The 17,753-nt window shown below is 45.3% G+C and overlaps 1 protein-coding gene across 9 annotated transcripts in view; it reads left to right on the top strand.

The window, feature by feature from the left end:
- TRAPPC10 (trafficking protein particle complex 10) overlaps positions 1–17,753 on the top strand; it is a 91,035-nt gene that overhangs the window by 65,195 nt on the left and 8,087 nt on the right. For 6 of the 9 annotated variants that reach the window (XM_029213834.1, XM_029213835.1, XM_029213837.1 and 3 more), the window contains 7 exons: positions 1,889–2,403; positions 3,219–3,360; positions 5,493–5,651; positions 6,461–6,690; positions 13,959–14,059; positions 15,202–15,328; positions 16,383–16,553. In XM_029213834.1, the coding sequence (XP_029069667.1) occupies positions 1,889–2,403; positions 3,219–3,360; positions 5,493–5,651; positions 6,461–6,690; positions 13,959–14,059; positions 15,202–15,328; positions 16,383–16,553 (1,445 nt within the window). Of the gene's footprint in view, positions 1–1,888; positions 2,404–3,218; positions 3,361–5,492; positions 5,652–6,460; positions 6,691–13,958; positions 14,060–15,201; positions 15,329–15,605; positions 16,554–17,753 lie in introns of all 9 variants that reach the window. The other 3 variants (XR_003792276.1, XR_003792275.1, XM_029213836.1) reach the window with 3 other exon arrangements.

Below are 17,753 nucleotides of genomic sequence, written 5' to 3'. Positions count from 1 at the left end.
GGGAACCACTGATCCACTTCCTACCCCGAGTCCCCGGGAACCACTGACCCACTTCCTGTCTCTGAAGATGCGTGTTCTGGGTGTTTCATGTAAATGGAATCATGCAACATGTGTTTTGTTGTGACCGGCTTATTTCACTCAGCACAATGTTTTCAGGACTCAACTATGTTGTAGCGTGTCAGCATTTCATTCCTTTTTGTGACTGAGTAATATTCCATGGTATGGATGGACCACACTGTGTTCATCCCTTCAGCGGTTGTTTGACAACAGGGTTGTAAGGCACTGACTTTTTAAAGACATCGAGCCACTTGTCTCATAGACTGTCTCACCATCTGAAGTTTCTTGAGTATTTCCTTATGGGAATGTCCAACAGCAAGGTAGATCTCAAAGTCTTAGGTTCAGGCTAAATGTTTTGGCAAATATACTTTAAGAATTGCCACGTAGTAAGATTAACTTTATTGTAATATTTAGCTTCTCGTGTTCAGTTTATCAAGAAGAGTATTTAAAATAGTCACCGTCTTAGTCAGCTCGAGCTGCCATAACAAAATGCCGCAGACTGGACGCTTCAACACGGGTGTTTATTTTCTCACAGTTCTGGAGGCTGACATCTGACGTCAGGATGCCAGCAGGGTGGCTTTCTGATGAGGCCCCTCTTCCTGGCTTGTCCCTTCAAGGCAAGGGGCGGGGGTGGCGTGGAAGGGAGGTGGAGAGAGAGACTCAGAGAGAGGGAGGGAGCAGGAAGGGAGGTGCGGGGAGAGATGGGGGAGAAATGGAGAGACTCAGAGAGAGGGAGGGAGGAAGGGGGCGGGAAGGGAGATGGGGGGAGAGGTGGAGAGGGCTGTCTGGTGCATCCTCCTACAAGGGCATGCATCCCTCATGACCTCATCAAACCCTAACTGTCTCCCAGAGGGCCCACTGGGGGGTAGGGCTTCCACTTAAGAATTTTGGCGGGACCGCATTCAGTCCATAGCGGTTGCTAACTGCTTGAAAGCCAGTGTTTCCAGAGGTTTTGGCTTTGGGTTGCTGTGGTCGTTGCCTGCTGGGGTGCGCGTCACACACATCAAGCCATCTGCATGGGTTTCTCAGGGGCAGCGTGGTACTGATTTGTGTTTTAGAGCCTTTAATGTGCCCAGACTGGTCATTGTAGAGCTGTGTGCCGAATCTGCTGTGTGTGGCACATGCGTGAGACTGTGCAGTTAACGCTTTTCCTGCCAGCTTTCCGTGGCGTCTCTGTGAAGAAAATACTCCGTGATTGTCCCTGTTTTCTTGTGATTTTATGGCATCAGTCTCGGCACCGTCTCCCTTACCGGTCAGTCCAGTGGCCTTGTGGATGTTCTAGACACACCAGTGCTTGTGGAAAGGTAGTTGGAGGATGCAGTGGGTTCTTCCCTGACGGTGCCTCTGGGGCTGGGGACCTGCTGCCCTCCTGGCTTCTCACTTCACTGGCTGGCCTCACAGGGTGGCACACACCTGGGTTCATTTCCAGATGTACAGGGCGGTTTGGGCATCTTTACTGGAGAACCTTTCTGTGCGTGGGAAGGTGGTGGAATCCCCTGAAACAGCTCTAGGAATTGGACTTTACAAATCTTGTTTTGAAATTGAGGAGTTAGTTGACCTGTATTTCTCTTGGGTTTGCCAAAACAGGAGTTAGAAACCTTAATTTCTTCAGGTCTTATGATTTCCAGGAGTTATCTAGGCATGTGTTTCTGTTCTCTTTTTGACAAAATAACTCTTTGGTGTGTGAAGATGGCACAAGGTTGGGAGGGTCTGAACCATCTCTTTTGCACGTTATTGCTTCCCGCGGGCCTGATGGTGGCCCAGTCCTGCAGTCTCTATAGCATCTGGAAGTGTGACTTAGGAAGTAAAACATGGTACTGTGTATTTACAGGTCACAAAATAGTACTCCCTATGCATTCTTTTGCACAACTGAGAGATCTCCATTTTACCCCTTCCAATGCTGTGGTCCATGTGGGTGGTGTCTTGTCTGTGGAGATAACCGTGTGCAGTCAGATGCCTGTGCCTGTCCACGCGGAGCAGATTGCCATCAACGTCCACTTCAGCATCGAGAAAAACAACTACCGGAAGACTGCCGAGTGGCTCACCAAGCACAAGACGGCCAACGGGATTGTCAGCTTCCCGGCAGAGACCTCGCCTTTCCCCACATCCCAGAACAGCCTGCCCGCGCTGGAGCTCTGCGAGATGTTTGAGAGAAGTCCTTCCGACAATTCCTTGCACACAACAGGGATTATCTGCAAAAATGTCCACGTGCTCCTAAGGAAGCAGGAGAGTGGCGCGTCCCTGGAAGCGCCCTCGGGTGCCGCCCTGGAGGCTGGGGCCCACGTGCTGAAGTGCACCGCCGTGACCCTGGAGCCGGGGCCCAACGCAATCACGTTCAGGACGCAGGTGTGTGTTGGGCGGGTAGTTTTCTTCAGGGGGGGCCGGAGCGGGTGGCACGCGCAGGAACCCTCTGAAGAAGCTGGGAATCCAGTAGACGTCTCTGTCCTGTTAACCTGGCTTTGATTTTTATCCTTAAAGAAAAACAGACTGATGTTTTGAAAAAACCTTTTGTACTTATATAGTTGTAAGGCAGTTGATAAATTTTGAATGAAGTTCTTGACATGGGCAATTATTTGTGTTCTCACTGGATTTAGTTAGACTTTTTCCCTTTGTACTAGAAAACACCCTCATTTGCTAAAAGGAGGAAGTTTCAGAGAAGATGGCGCTTTCATGTTAAGCTCTCTTCTCCTTTTGTGGCTGCACGGATGGATGTCAAAACAGTTGTCTCTGGCCCGCTCTGATACAGACCTTCCTCCCGTGCAGAGGCTTCTGTTAGCTCCGCTGACCCAAGAGGCCAGTGGAAAGTACAGCTATTTGCCACGTGTGTTTTTAGTCTAGTCTTAGAGCAGGTCTTAGATTTCATGCTCCCTGCCTCCATTAAATACCTTTTGCAAAGAGAAAGCCACAGATAAAGCTTATTAAATTGAGAATGCGTTATTAAGCGTAAAGTCAAACTTAAGCATCAGTTACTCAGAAAGTCCTCGACTGAGAGATGCTGAGGGATCTTTTGAACAGCCCGCGTGTAGACGTGTTAGCACAGAGCAGCAGGATAAAGAGGGTGAGAAGAACGGTCACTTCAGAGATTATGGCTCAGCTTCTCCTTGAGAAGCTCGTCACTGCAGGAACGGGACGGCTGTGCGAATGCTCGGTTTTGCCCCCAGGCCAAGGAGCCGGGAACCTACACGCTGCGGCAGCTGTGCGCCTCGGTGGGCCCGGTGTGGTTCGTCCTTCCTCACATCTACCCGCTGGTGCAGTATGATGTGTATTCGCAGGAGCCGCAGCTGCACGTGGAGCCGCTGGCCGGTGAGTGGGCCGCGGGGGCTCTGCGGGGGTTCTGCGCTGCACTTGGCTCCTTTAAGGGAGCACGTGGAAGGAGGGCTCTCTGCAGCGTCACGCTTGCGGCCCTCTGTAGCTGTGTCCCTCTGTAAGAGACACTTTGGGGAGCATCGTGGCGATTTTGCCTGGGAACTGACTCTGGCTCTTTTGTTCATCTGAATATTTGCTTTTCTGTAATTGCTACTTTCATGTTTACTAAACATTAGCTGAGAAAAAGGAGCTAAATCTCAGCTGATGTCTACTGCAGAGAATTTCATAAGTAAATGCAATTTCCTGCTTAGACTTCCATTTCAGAGGCCGGATGCTAGATTAGTTAGGGTCTGTGCTCAGATCAAAAGGCTTTTCCTTTGAAAGTGTTGATTAACCTTGACCCCCGGGCATGGCATTTGGGAAATTCAGTGCTGCTCTCCTTTTTGTTAAGTCCTACCATTAGGAGGAGTTGGTGTAAACAAATTATTGAAGACCACATGGCACTTCAGTAAAACACTAAGGAGTGAGTGTCGCTGTGGTTTAGGCTAGAAACAATGGATTTATTCGCTTGCTGCTTCCATTTGAGGAAAAAAAATCAAGGAAAGCGTTTTCTCTATCTAATCTCTCTAAACTACCTATTTCTATGCTTTTAAGCTTCTCCCCGGCTACCTGGAAAGGCCCTCAGGTGCGGAACACAGCAGTCTCTCAGTGGTTCTTCCCTCAGAGAACCTTTTTTTTTTTTTTTTTAACATCTTTATTGGGGTATAATTGCTTTACAATGGTGTGTTAGTTTCTGCTTTATAACAAAGTGAACCAGTTATACATATACGTATGTTCCCATATCTCTTCCCTCTTGCATCTCCCTCCCTCCCACCCTCCCTATCCCACCCCTCTAGGTGGTCACAAAGCACCGAGCTGATCTCCCTGTGCTATGCGGCTGCTTCCCACTAGCTATCTACCTTACGTTTGGTAGTGTATATATGTCCATGCCTCTCTCTCGCTTTGTCACAGCTTACCCTTCCCCCTCCCCATATCCTCAAGTCCATTCTCTAGTAGGTCTGTGTCTTTATCCCCGTCTTACCCCTAGGTTCTTCATGACATTTTTTTCCCTTAAATTCCATATATATGTGTTAGCATACGGTATTTGTCTTTCTCTTTCTGACTTACTTCACTCTGTATGACAGACTCTAGGTCTATCCACCTCATTACAAATAGCTCAATTTCGTTTCTTTTTATGGCTGAGTAATATTCCATTGTATATATGTGCCACATCTTCTTTATCCATTCATGCGATGATGGGCACTTAGCTTGTTTCCATCTCCTGGCTATTGTAAATAGAGCTACAGTGAACATTTTGGTACATGACTCTTTTTGAATTATGGTTTTCTCAGGGTATATGCCCAGTAGTGGGATTGCTGGGTTATATGGTAGTTCTATTTGTAGTTTTTTACCTTTTGTGAGAAAGGCTGAGCCCTGCAGCTGGGAGAGCCTGGGAGGTGCTGGCTCACGCCCCCGCCCTGCCCCAGCCCACACTCCCTTTCTCACCTCCTGCCTCTCCTCCCTCTCTCTCTCTTCTCTGTTATTCCTCCTCCTTGTGTCTTGTCTTTTGCCTTCTTCCTTCTGCCTTCCCTGGAGCCGATTCTTAGGAAACCTCAGCCCGTTCCCGCCCCCCATTTCTATCCAGGAGAAAGTGTACCGTATCTTCTGTCGAGCTGCTGTGAACCAGAGATCTGGAAAGGCCAGAGGGAAATCTGAATAGCAGCAGCACATGCGGTTTCATTACGTTTTTCTTTAGTGTCGTTATCTGAGTTTCTCTCAATAACTGGCTAGCGGGTAGGTTTTGAGACCCTCGTAGACACGGTTGCCACCACAATCGCTAACTCTCTAAACTGAAGTGGTGATAAGGTCCCTGAGGCTCTCAGATTCTCTTGTGCCTAGCGAGGACCCCTCAACGCTGCAGACTGCGTAACTGAGGTGAGCGCTGAGGGTGGACAGTGGGCGACCTTATGGAGTGTGTGCAGTGAACAGGTCGCCTCTAGCAGCAGAAGCAGCGCTCTTTAACTCACGGTAGGCCTTCCATTGGCGCTCTTGGTTGGCAGTGATGCTTATTGCTGTCTTCTTCCCTTTAGATAGCCTTTTGGCTGGTATTCCTCAGAAGGTCAAGTTCACTGTCACTACTGGCCATTATACAGTAAAAAACGGGGACAGCCTTCAGCTCAGCAATGTAGAAGCCATGCTTATCCTGGGTCATGAAGAGAACAGAGCAGTGATCTACTCCAACATGAGAGGTAAGGCAGCAGTCACCTGGCGAAGGTGGATTCTTGGCGTTGTCATGCACTGTGAGGATATAAGGAGCCTGTCATCCCTGCCTTCCTCAGGTGGCGTCTGAGGCCCGCTTCTCCTTGCAGCTCTTTCATGGCCATGTTCCACCTGTAGGTGGATTGTAACCCTTCCCCTAGGTGGGGCGTTACCTTGGAGGGGAATAGACTTAGAGCTGTGCACGCGCTCAGTGGCCGGTGGTGCTGACCTCGCTGTGGTCTCGTGATGCAGCGTTACTGCCTGGGCTCACGCTCCACGGCGATGCCCTGCTGGCCTCCGGCCTCCTTCCATCCTCTTCGACTTTCCTCAGCAGAAAGAAAAAGCAAATGAGCCTTTTAAGACACTGGTTGGAAGCCCTAAAACAGTCCCATCTCCCACAGTCCCCAGCCACGAGGTCTGGAGAGGGGAGGATGCAGCTCTCTTTCTCAGTGGGAGTTGGTCTGGCGGTGGGTTGGAGTGGGAGCATGTCCTGTTGGGACACCTGCGGTCTCGGGTGGGCTGTGCGAAGTGTCTCCTTTCTGCCTTCAGACTGAGCACGGTGACGGTTCTCTGAGCCGAGCTCAGCTGCACAGCCTTCGTGCAGTGCTGCTCTGTCTTCGGGGGTTTGCTCCTGAGTTTCCTGTCTCCCTCCCTCTGCGATCCTTCCCAGTTACACTCTTCCGTGTGTGTATGAGCAGCAGGAGCTGGGCTGGAACTTCATGGGCCCATCGCCCGCTGGAGGGGAGGGAGCCAGGACACAGGGAACTGTGTCACAGGCGGCTTTTCCTGTCTTCCCTAGAAAAGGCTTCTGACGCTGCGCTCCGGGTTCAGTCATCTGACAAGGTCACGAGCATCAGCCTGCCGGCTGCGCCTGCATACCACATGATCGAATTTGAACTGGAAGTTCTCTCTTTACCTTCAGCTCCAGCAACTGGAGGGGAGAGCACCGTGCTGGGGATGACAGAGCCCCATGGGAAGCATAAGGACACACAAAAAGGTGGCCACTGCATGGCTACCATGGACCACAAAGTAAGGAGGGGCTGGGACGATGCAGCGCTGTGGGCAGCCTCTGCGTGTCCCACTTGCTTTGAAAGACAGTACATACAAGATGACTTCTGTTGGGGTGGCAGGTTTCCAGTCCCTGTACCACAAGCTCGGGTTGGGTTTAGCATTTATGGCTGTGAATCACCCCTTCTTAGATGAGGGGTGCATCTTGCAAAGACAAAGACAAGCTCTTAACTTTTCTGTCCCAACTCGAGGAAGGACGGTTTATTGTAAGAGATACAGTTTTTGCTTAGAGGGCAGTGACTTTGCCTCTGTGGTCCATTTGTCCTAGTGATTAGGCTAGAGGGAGTTCTGTGTCTTGGTGTGCTTTACTTTCTGTTCCCTGAAACATCACATCATACTTAGCAAGGAAGAAGTGCTAAGATTTTATGCTTTGGTGCTGGTATTTATTGACAGTTATTTGAGAGATCCATGACTTTGATCCTGAATCCACAGTCCGTCAGCTCACAGAACCAGTCACTAGCATCATGCTTTTTCTGAGTTTGTCCATGTCTTATAATACAGATATCATTTCCGAGGGCTTTTGGACAACCCAAGGGCAGAAGTGTGTGCTTGTGGTCCCATGGGACTGTATTTTTTGCATACTGTTAAAAGCTGCTGCCTGAGGGTCTGGCTTCCAAACAGCCTGAAGGTAGTTGCTGAGACCCTCCCCTTTGGGACACTGACAGGTCTTGGCACACCCTCAACTCCTGGGAGCCACTAGAAATACAATAGGCTGCTTGGACAAGCACAAAGGTTTGAGAGACAGCCAAGAGCTGGGGCAGAGTTGAACAAGGTTTATCTCCTACATGAGGCCACTCCTTCAAGACTGGGAGAGGTGGTCATTTTATCTACTGTACAGAAAGTGACACAGACCAGCAAAATGAAGAAACAGAGGAGTATGTTCCAAAATGAAAGAACAAGATAAAACCTTAGGAAATAACCTTAATGAAACAGAGATAAGTAATTTACCTGGTAAAGAATTCAAAGTAATGTTCATAAAGATGCTCATCGAACTGGGGAGAAGAATGGAGGAAAAGAGTGAGAACTTCAACAAAGAGATAGAAACGTATAAGAAAGTACCAAATAGAAGTCTCAGAGCTGAAGAGCACAGTAACCGAACTGAAAGATACACTAGAGGGCTTCAGCAGCAGACTAGATGAAGCAAAGAAAGAACCAGTCAACTCGAAGACAGAGCAGGGGGATTTGTCCAATCAGAGTGGAGAAAAGATTGGAAACAATGGAAGATGGCCTAAGGGACTTATGGGACAACATCAAACAGACAGACATTCACATCATAGGGGTCCCAGAAGGAGAAGAGAGACAGCGAAAGGGGCAGAAATTTTATTTGAGGAAATAATGGCTAAAAACTTCCCTACCCTGGGGAAGGAAAGAGACATTCAGATCCAGGAAGCCCAGAGAGTTTCAAACAAGATGAACCCAAAGAGACTCACAGAAAGACACATTATAGGTAAAATGTCAAAAGTTAAAGACAAGGAAAGAATCTGTTATGTGCAAGAGAACCCCATAAAACTATCAGCAGGTTTTCAGCAGAAACTTTGCAGGCCAGAAGGGAGTGGCACAGTGTATTAAACTTGCTGGGGGAGCGGGTGGCGGACAAACAACTTGCAACCAAGAATACTCTGTGTGGCAAAGTTATCCTTCAGAATTGAAGGAAAGATAAAGAGTTTCCTAGACAAGTAAAAACTAAAGTTTATCACCACTAAGCCAGCCCTACAAGAAATGTTAGAGACTTAGTTAAGATGAAAAGAAACTGTGCTAATTAGTAACAGAAACACATGAAAGAATAAATCTCATTGGAAAGGTAACTATTTGATAAATGTAGTGGATGAATCACTTATAAAGCTGGTATGAAGGTGAAAAAAAGCAGTAAAAATAGCTGTGATTACAGTAATTAGTTAAGGGATACACAAGATAAAAAGATGTAAAATGTGACATCTCAAAAACAAAGTGTTGGAGGGGGGAGTTACAATGCGGAGTTTTAGAATGGGATCAAACTTAAGTTGTTATCAACTTAAAATAGGCTGTTACAGATGTAAGTTACTACATATAAACCTCATGGTAACCACAAAGCAAAACCTATAGTAAATACACAAAAGATAAAGGAATATAAACATACCACTAAAGAAAGTCATCAAAGCACAAGGAAGAGAGCAAGAGAAGGAGATAGGAACAGAGGGGAACTTTAAAAACAGCCAGAAAACAATTAAGAAAATGACAATAAGCGTACACCTATCAATAATTACTTTAAATGTAAATGGCTAAATTTTCCACTCAAAAGACAAAGTGACTGAATGGATTAAAAAATCAAGACCCATCTATAAGCTGCCTACAAGAGACTCAGTTTAGATGTAAGGACACACAAACCGAAAGTAAAGGGATGGAAAAAGGTATTCCATGCAAATAGAAATGGAAAAAAGCTGGAGTAGCTACACTTATATCAGACAAAATAGACTTTAAATCAGAGACGGTAGTAAGAGACAAAGATGGGTGTTATGTAATGATAAAGGGGTCAATCCAATAAGAAAATACAATGTTCATAAGTATTTATGCACCCAACATAGGAGCACCTAAAATACAAAGCAAATATTAACGTATCTAAAGGGAGAATAGCAGTGTAATAATAGTACGGGCTTTAATACTCCACTTACATAAATGGATAGAACCTCCAGACAGAAAATGAATAAGGACACATAGGCCTTAAATATGTTAAACTAGAGGATTTAACAGACATTTACAGAATATACCGTCCAAAAACAACAATACAGATTCTTCTCAAGTACACATGGAATATTTTTCAAGATAGATCATACGTTAGGCTGCAAAACAAGTCTTAATAAACTTAAGAGGATTGAAATCATATCAAGCATCTTTTCCAACCACAAAGGTATGAAACTGGAAATTAATTACATGAAGAAAACTGCAAACTGCACAAATATGTGGGGATTAAACAACATGTTGTTGAAGAACCAGTGGGTCAAAGAAGAAACCAGAAGAGAAATAAAAATCTACCTTGAAACAAATGAACATGGAAATGTAACATATCAAAATTTATGGGATGCAGTGAAAGCAGTTCTCAGAGGGAAGTTCATAGCAATAAATGCCCTCCTCAAGAAACAAGAAATGTCTCAAATAAACAACCTAATTTTATACCTCAAGGAACTAGAAAAAGAACAAAGCTCAAAGTTAGTGGAAGGAAGGAAATAACACGATCAGAGGAGAAACAAATGAAATAGAGACTAAAAAGATAATAGAAAAGATCAGTGAAACTAAGAGCTGGTTCTTTGAAAAGGTAAAATTGACAAACCTTTAGCTAGACTCACCAAGAAAAAAAGAGGACCCAAAATCAGAAATGAAAGAGATGTTACAAGTGACACCACAGAAATACAAAGTGTCGTAAGAGACTAGTACTATGAACAATTACATGCCAATAAATTGGATGACCTGGAAGAAATGGATAAATTCCTAGAAACATACAACCTACCAAGGCTGAGTCATGACGAAATAGAAAATCTGAACAGACTGATTACTAGTAAGGACATTGAATCAGTTTTCAAAAAACCTCCCAACTAACAAAAATCCAGGACCAGATGGCTTCGCTGGTGATTCTACCAAACATTCAGAGAGTTAATACCAGTCCTTCTCAACCTCTTCCAAAAAATAGAAGAGGAAGGAACTCTCCCAAACTTGTTTTACAGGCCTGCATTACCCAGATACCAAAACCAGACAAGGATGCCACAAGAAAAGAAAATTACAGGCCAGTGTCTCTGATAAACATAGGTACAAAAATCCTCAACAAAATATTAGCAAACCAAATTCAACAAAACATGAAAAGGATTATACACCATGATCAAGTGGGATTTACTCCAGGATTGCAAGGATGGTTCAACATCCACAAAATAATGTGATACACTACATTAACAGAATGAAGGATTAAAAATCATGTGATCTTGTCAATAGGTGCAGACAGAGCATTTGACAAAATTCAACATCCATTTATGATAAAGATTCTCAACAAAGCCAGAACAGAGGGAATGTTCCTCAACATAATAAAGGCCATATATGGCAAGCCCACAGCCAACATTGTGATCAATGGTGAAAAGCTGAAAGCTTTTCTTCTGAGATCAGGAATAAGACAAGGATGCCCACCACTTTTATTTAACATAGTATTGGAAGTCTTAGAGCAATTAGGCAATAAAAATAAATAAAAGTCATCCAAATTGGAAAGGAAGAAGTAAAACTGTCACTATTTGAAGATGATATGATATTATATAGAGAAAAATCTAAAGACTCCAACACAAAAAACTGTTAGGACTAGTAAGCAAATTCAGTAAAGTTACAGGATACAAAACCAGTACACAAGAATCTGTTGCATTTCTTTACACTAACAATGAACTGTCAGAAAGAGAAATTTGGAAAACAATCCCATTTTCAATTGCATCAAAAAATAAAATACCTAGGAATAAATTTAACCCTGAAGGTAAAAGACTTGTTTATTGAAACTCAGAAGACATTAACGAAAGAAATAGAAGACATAAATAAATGGAAAGATAGTCTATGCTCATGGGTTGGAAGAATTAATATTGTAAAATGTCCATACTACCCAAGGCAGTCTGCAGATTCAGTGCAATCCCTATCAAAATTCCAATGGGATTTTTCACAGAAATAGAAGAAACAATCCTAAAGTTTATGTGGAACCACAGAAGACCCCAAATAGCCAGAGCAATCTTATTTTTTTTTTTTGACTGCGTTGGGTCTTTGTTGCTGCCCGTGGGCTTTGTCTAGTTGTGGTGAGTGGGGCCTACTCTTTGTTGCAGTGAACGGGCTTCTCATTGCGGTGGCTTCTCTTGTTGTGGAGCACAGGCTCAGTCGTTGTGGCACGCGGGTCCTAGAGCGCGTGGGCCTCAGTAGTGGTGGCACGCAGGCTCTAGGGCGTGCGGGCTTCAGTAGCTGTGGCGTGCGGGCCCTAGAGCACAGGCTTAGTAGTTGTGGCACACAGGCTTAGTTGCTCCGCAGTATGTGGGATCTTCCCAGACCAGGGATTGAACCTGTGTCCCCTGCATTGGCACGCGGATTCTTAACCACTGCGCCACCAGGGAAGTCCCCAAAGCAATCCTGACAAAGAAGTACAAAGCTGGAGGTATTATGCTCCCTGATTTCAAACTGTTAATATATTACAAACCTATAGTAATTAAAACAGTGTGGTACTGGCATGAAAACAGACACATAGATCGATGGACCAGAATAGAGAGCCCAGAAATAAATCTACACATATATGGTCAATTAATTTATGATGAAGGATCCAAGAATGTATAATGAGGAAAGGACATTCAGTAAAGGTGTTGGGAAAACTGGAGAGTCACATAGAAAGGAATGAAACTGGACTTTACACTGTACACATAAATGAACTAAAAATGGATTAAAGACTTGAAAGTAAGACCTGAAACCATAAAACTCCTAGAAGAAAACACAGGTAGTAAGTTCTTGACATGGGCCTTGATGTTGATTTTTTCAATCTGACACCAAAAGCAAAAGCAATAAAAGCAAAAATAAACAGCTGGGACTCCGTCAAACTAAAAAGCTTCTACACAGCAAAGAAACTATTGACAAAATGAAAAGGCAGCCTACTGAATGGAAGAAATATTTCCAAATCATATGTCTGATAAGTGGCTAATAAACAAAATGTATAAAGAACTCATATAACTCAATAGCAAAAAAAACAAGCAATCCAATTAAAAAATGTGCAGAAGATCTGAACAGACATTTTTCCAAAGAAGATATACAGAAGGCCAACAGGTACATGAAAAGATGCTCAACATCACTTAATCATCAGGGAAATGTAATCAAAACCACAATGAGATCATCATCTCACACCTGTCAGAATGGCTGTTATCAAAAAGACAACAAATGATAAGTGTCGGCAGAAAGGGAACCCTCATGTATTATTGGTGGGGATGTAAAGTGGTGCAGCCACTGTAGAAAACAGTGTGGAAGTTCCTCAAAAAATTAAAAATAGGTCTATCATACAATTTAGCAATTCTACTTCTGGGTATTTTTCTGAAGAAAACAAAAACACTAACTCAAAAAGATACCTGCACCCCCGTGTTCATTGCAGCATTATGTATAATAGCCAAGATATAGAAACAACCTAAGCATCCACCATGGATGAATGAATAAAGATGAGTACACACACACACACACACACACACACACACACACACACACAGAGGAATATTATTCAGCCATAAAGAAGAATAAGTCTTGTCATTTGCGACAACGTGGATGGATCTAGAGGGCATCATGCTAAGTGAAAGAAGACAAAGACAGATACCATGTGATCTAACTTATATGTGGAATCTAAAAAAGTAAAAATAAAGACCAAGCTCCTAGATAAGGACATTTGGTGGCTGTGTGAGGCGTGGAGTAAGGGTTGAGAGAAATGGATGAATTGTTTTTTTATTTTGTTTTTGTTTTTTAGTTTAAATAAATTGAACAATTTTTAAAAAAGAAGTGAATGCACAAAAGCAGTAGGATAAGAGGCTAATCGAAGCAGTCATTTCAAAGGGATTATGGCATAGAATACCAGGCAAGGCAGGATCTCAAAAAGAATGTCTTAATTTTCAGTCCTTGAAATTTCTTCCCTCCTTATCTGATACAGAGTTCAGGAGGCAAAGATGCTACTTACAACAATAAGCGCACGTTCTGTACTCAGTACATTCCTTTGTGGGGGGAAATAAAATACAAGCTTGGGAACTGGTTTCTGCCCTTAAGGAAGTTAATAGCTTATTGGTCCACACGACAGCCCCAAATTGGTTTGCAGTTCTGTATTCAGTGTCTTGTGGATTAAGAGTTTGGGTGATTCACTTGATTTGTAATAGTTAATGATTGGTTAGTGTCATCTGCACGTGAGTGACTGAAAGCACTTTGTCATAACCTCCTGCACATTAAAAACACATGTGGCGTTGTGGCCACACGCCCATGAGAATAACGGGGTAGGGTCTGCGCTGCGGGCTGCGGCGTCTGCTCAGAGCGGTTGATACTGTGCCGATGGCTCATTTATCTCTCCTTTGTTTGTGTATATGTTTAATGGGGTTTATCTCTCTGGATAAGAAATGGTAAAGACATCAAATGTCTAGGAAATGGGCAGCCACCACAGATCTGGATGGATGGTGGTGGCGGTGCCTGTCCCGTGTGATGAGGGGTCTGAACGCCTGTCCCCCGTCTCTCCTCAGGTGTCCATCGATTGCCCGTGGTCCATCTACTCCACCATCATCTCGCTGACGTTCAGCATGCCCTTCAGGACCACGCACTCCCTGCTGTCATCCGGGACACGGTAAAGGACCTCAGGCCCCTTTCCCAGGCTCCCCTACCTGCAGGCCCTACTGTTCAGAGCTTGGCTTTGGTGATGCTGAGCATGTTTGGTGATGCATGTTTTCTCATGGCCATGATGCCACTGTCCACCTGTTAAAATTCGCAGTAATTCCCTGGGTCCTATAGCGCCCAGCCCATACTCAGATTTGGTTTGTAGGATGTGGGATTCAAACACAGTCCCCTCTGTTTCTGAGATCCCGTCTCATCCCTTCTCCCCCCGTTTTCAAGCCATTGGCCCGTTGCCAGACTTGGGTCAGTTGCCATTCTGGATTCCCCTGGTCACGTCCTCGGGGGTCTGTGTAAGTAGCTCCCTGTCAGCTGCTGTCTGTCACCTCTAGAGGGGGGCTTGCAGTCTCAGCACTCCCGACGCTCGGTCAGGTCCCTGTGTTGTGGCTGTTTGGCAGCACCCCTGGCCCCCCGCTTGCTGCCAGGGGCACTCCTTGCCCTCCGTACCCTTAGTGTGAGCCACAGATGGCCCCAGACATTGTCCCCAGTTGAGATCTGCTGCTTTAGAGGCTTGACTAGGTTCAGATTCAGTTTTTGGACGAGGAAGTCTGCAGGTGCCATCCTGTGCTTCACCTGTCCCCGCGTCAGGAGACGCAGTGTGTGGCTGCGCAGTGTGTGGCTACGCAGTGTGTGGTTAAAAACGCCAGCAGCTCTACAGAGAGCCTGGGCTGCTTTATTCGAGCCTGGCTTTTCACAACTCCTCTTTACGTGTAACAGAAATAAAAGTGAATTCTGTGCTGACCTTGTTTGTCAGTGAGTAACCGTTACTTCCGTAGATGAAGAGTAATCGTTACTTCTTCTTCCATGACTCATTGCAAGCTATTGTATGTTTAGGAAAATCACTTACAGTCGTGTAATAAAGTATCCAAAACAGAGTATTCTTAGACCCATTTTTCCTAAGAGATAGCTTGCATAGAAAGATTTGTTTTTTTTCTGACACTTTTACATGTGAAATTAAAAGTAGAAATACATGTTAACAACTGGTTCTTATTTTCCTGTGTCACTTTTTTGATTCCTTACAGAACATCTTCTTAATACAGCCAAAATGTATTTAATAAAGTTCTTAAATAGCAAAATCTTATTATTTTTCTCCTTTAGGAAATATGTTCAAGTGTGTGTCCAGAATTTGTCAGAACTCGACTTTCAGCTGTCAGATAGTCATCTTGTGGATACTGGTGATAGTACCGACCTGCAACTAATACCGCTGAACACAGAATCCGAACAGGTAACCGTTTCTTAGAACCGAGCACAAACCTCTCAGCAGAACACAGAGGAGAACAAGAGTGTAGTGATGTTGATGGAAGTGACCGTGTGCTTCAGCTGAGCCCTTCCGTGTAGGGAACGACCTTGCTGGTGGTCAGTGGGAAGCACGCGCTGACATGCAGCTGTGTTGCTGCGATGTGCATGTTTGCGGTTCGCTGTGGGCCGAGTGGCACAGCACATGGAGTAAGAAATAGGTTGATATTTGTATTTTTAGAAAAATTAAATCTTACATTTGTCAGACTCCACACACAGGTTTATTCCAAGCTTGTCCTGATCAGTCTCATGCTGATTGCGTGGACGCCGTCATCGCCAGAAACAGTGGCTGCCGCGTACATGACTGCCTTGCCCAGCGACGGGCTCTCAGGTGTCGGGGTAGCTTTGTAAAGGAGTCACGTTCACGTTCACACTGTCTGGCTGAATCCTGGCCCTGTTTTTTCTGTTCATTGGTTGCGTGTGTTTTTAGACAGTCAGTGCTGAGTGTTTAGAAGATCAAAGGTTTTCTTAATGGATGTCTGATCTTTAGCATTTTCAAAGGGTTTTTCCCAGCATTTGACCCATTTCAAATGCTTCCCGGGTCTGTCACTGTGCTTATAGGTATGGACTGTTGCCCGAGGTGGTGCCAGCTCCCTTCCTCACTTCACTTAGTGGCAGATACACAGTAGTTGGCGTGGGTGTAAGGATGTCCCTTTAACTGTCTGATGACATTTCCCACTTTGGGAATGTATGGGATACTGAATACTAGTAACTGCTCTTCATGCTTTTTAAAATAATCCCCTGTGCTGTAGAGCTTATGGAATCACAAAGGCTGAGACCCTTTTGACCAGCTCGAGGCAGTCTTCCTCGAGGGCAGCTGAGGGCAGTGCTGGGGAGGTGGGCGGGGCAGTGCAGGCGGCGTGTGGGGAAGCGGGCCCTGGGGGACCGCCTCCCCCGACCCTCTCGCCCCCCTGGCGGGAGGCGCCCCCGGGACTGAGCGCCTGTGTCGCGTGCGCGGGCAGTGACGGCCGACTCCCTTGCAGCGCATCCACAGCAGGCAGGCGGTGTTCTTTGTCTGGGAGCTGAAGTGGACACAGGAGCCTCCCCCCTCCCTGCACTGCCGGTTCTCCGTTGGATTCTCCCCAGCTTCTGAGGAGCGGCTGTCTGTCTCCTTAAAGCCCTATACTTATGAATTTCAAGTGGACAATTTTTTGGTATGTATTGCCTTATTTTCTGGTGGGCTTGTGTGGTGGCGAGATGGAAGAAGGCATCATATTCTTTACCTTCTGTAAATCAGACAAAAGCTTTCAATATAATGAAGCAACCAGTCGCAGAAAAGAGCCAGCACTTGGGGCCTGGAGGCCCTGACTGGCTAGTTACAGCCCGAGGTCCGGTCCGGTGGCGGGTCTGACACTCGTGCCCTCCTGCGCGGCTCCCGCTGAGCGCGGTCGTCTCCAGAGACAGGACCCCGCCTCTCCTCCCTTTTCTCTGCCTTAGCGCTGACTTAGTCGTGTCCTGCACCCGTTTCTTAGAGTCCTTTTATCTTGAGCATTAGCTGCTGTGTCTCTAGTTTTTTAGAAGAAAAACTGAAAGTATTGTGGAAACTTACTTAAAGCAGATTTTCTTTAACCTGCACATTAGGTGTGGAGCTAAAAGCAGCCTAGACTTAGGTGAGTAAAGGCAGTAGTTGTGTTTTGTTTCTGTACTGAGATGATTGGGTTTGGTGTTAGGTAAATCAAAATGTGGATACACAACTTTGGGGTGTTCCCTTTTCTTCTCTTTACGACTGAGATCGTCAAACACTTTATTTGAGAAGGTGTTTGTATAGCTCTTGACGTTAGCAATTTTTTCAACACCTCCTTCCAACCAGAAGACTATTTGTTTCGACCCTCCTGCTTCCTTGAGCTCTCCTTATTAGCCTTAGAGTTAAACATAATCACTAGCATAGTTCCTCGTTTTGTTGGACAAACAGGTGCCTTTTTGCTGTGTTGTTCACAGCAGCTGAACATTAAATTATTCATGTGGTAAAGAGTCTGCATACATTTCATCTGGTTTCCTTACTGCAGACGATTAACGCTAGTTAGCAGTTTCCACTATTTTCTGTCTTTCTTGCTTCCTTCTCAAATTGAGCATAGGAAAAATTTTCCTTTCGAACTGAACAAGCTTAGTTACAGGCCAGAGAAAAATACCTGGTGGATTGCTGTCTTCAAAACCGGTATTCTGAGGATAAGAAATACAGACACCACCTTTCTTTCTGGGCTGCGCTGGGTCTTCGTTGCTGCATGTGCGCTTTCTCTAGTTGCGGCGAGCGGGGGCTACTCTTCATTGCTGCTCACGGCCTTCTCATTGCGGCGGCTTTTCTTGCTGCGGAGCGCGGGCTCTAGGCACGTGGGCCCAGTAGTTGTGGCTCTCGC

Source organism: Monodon monoceros, unplaced genomic scaffold (assembly GCF_005190385.1).
Source record: "Monodon monoceros isolate NGI ecotype Baffin Bay Population unplaced genomic scaffold, NGI_Narwhal_1 Super_Scaffold_11, whole genome shotgun sequence".
NCBI lineage: Eukaryota > Metazoa > Chordata > Mammalia > Artiodactyla > Monodontidae > Monodon > Monodon monoceros.
The sequence above is the reverse complement of the archived record's forward strand: the minus strand, read 5'-3'. Positions and strand labels throughout refer to the sequence as shown.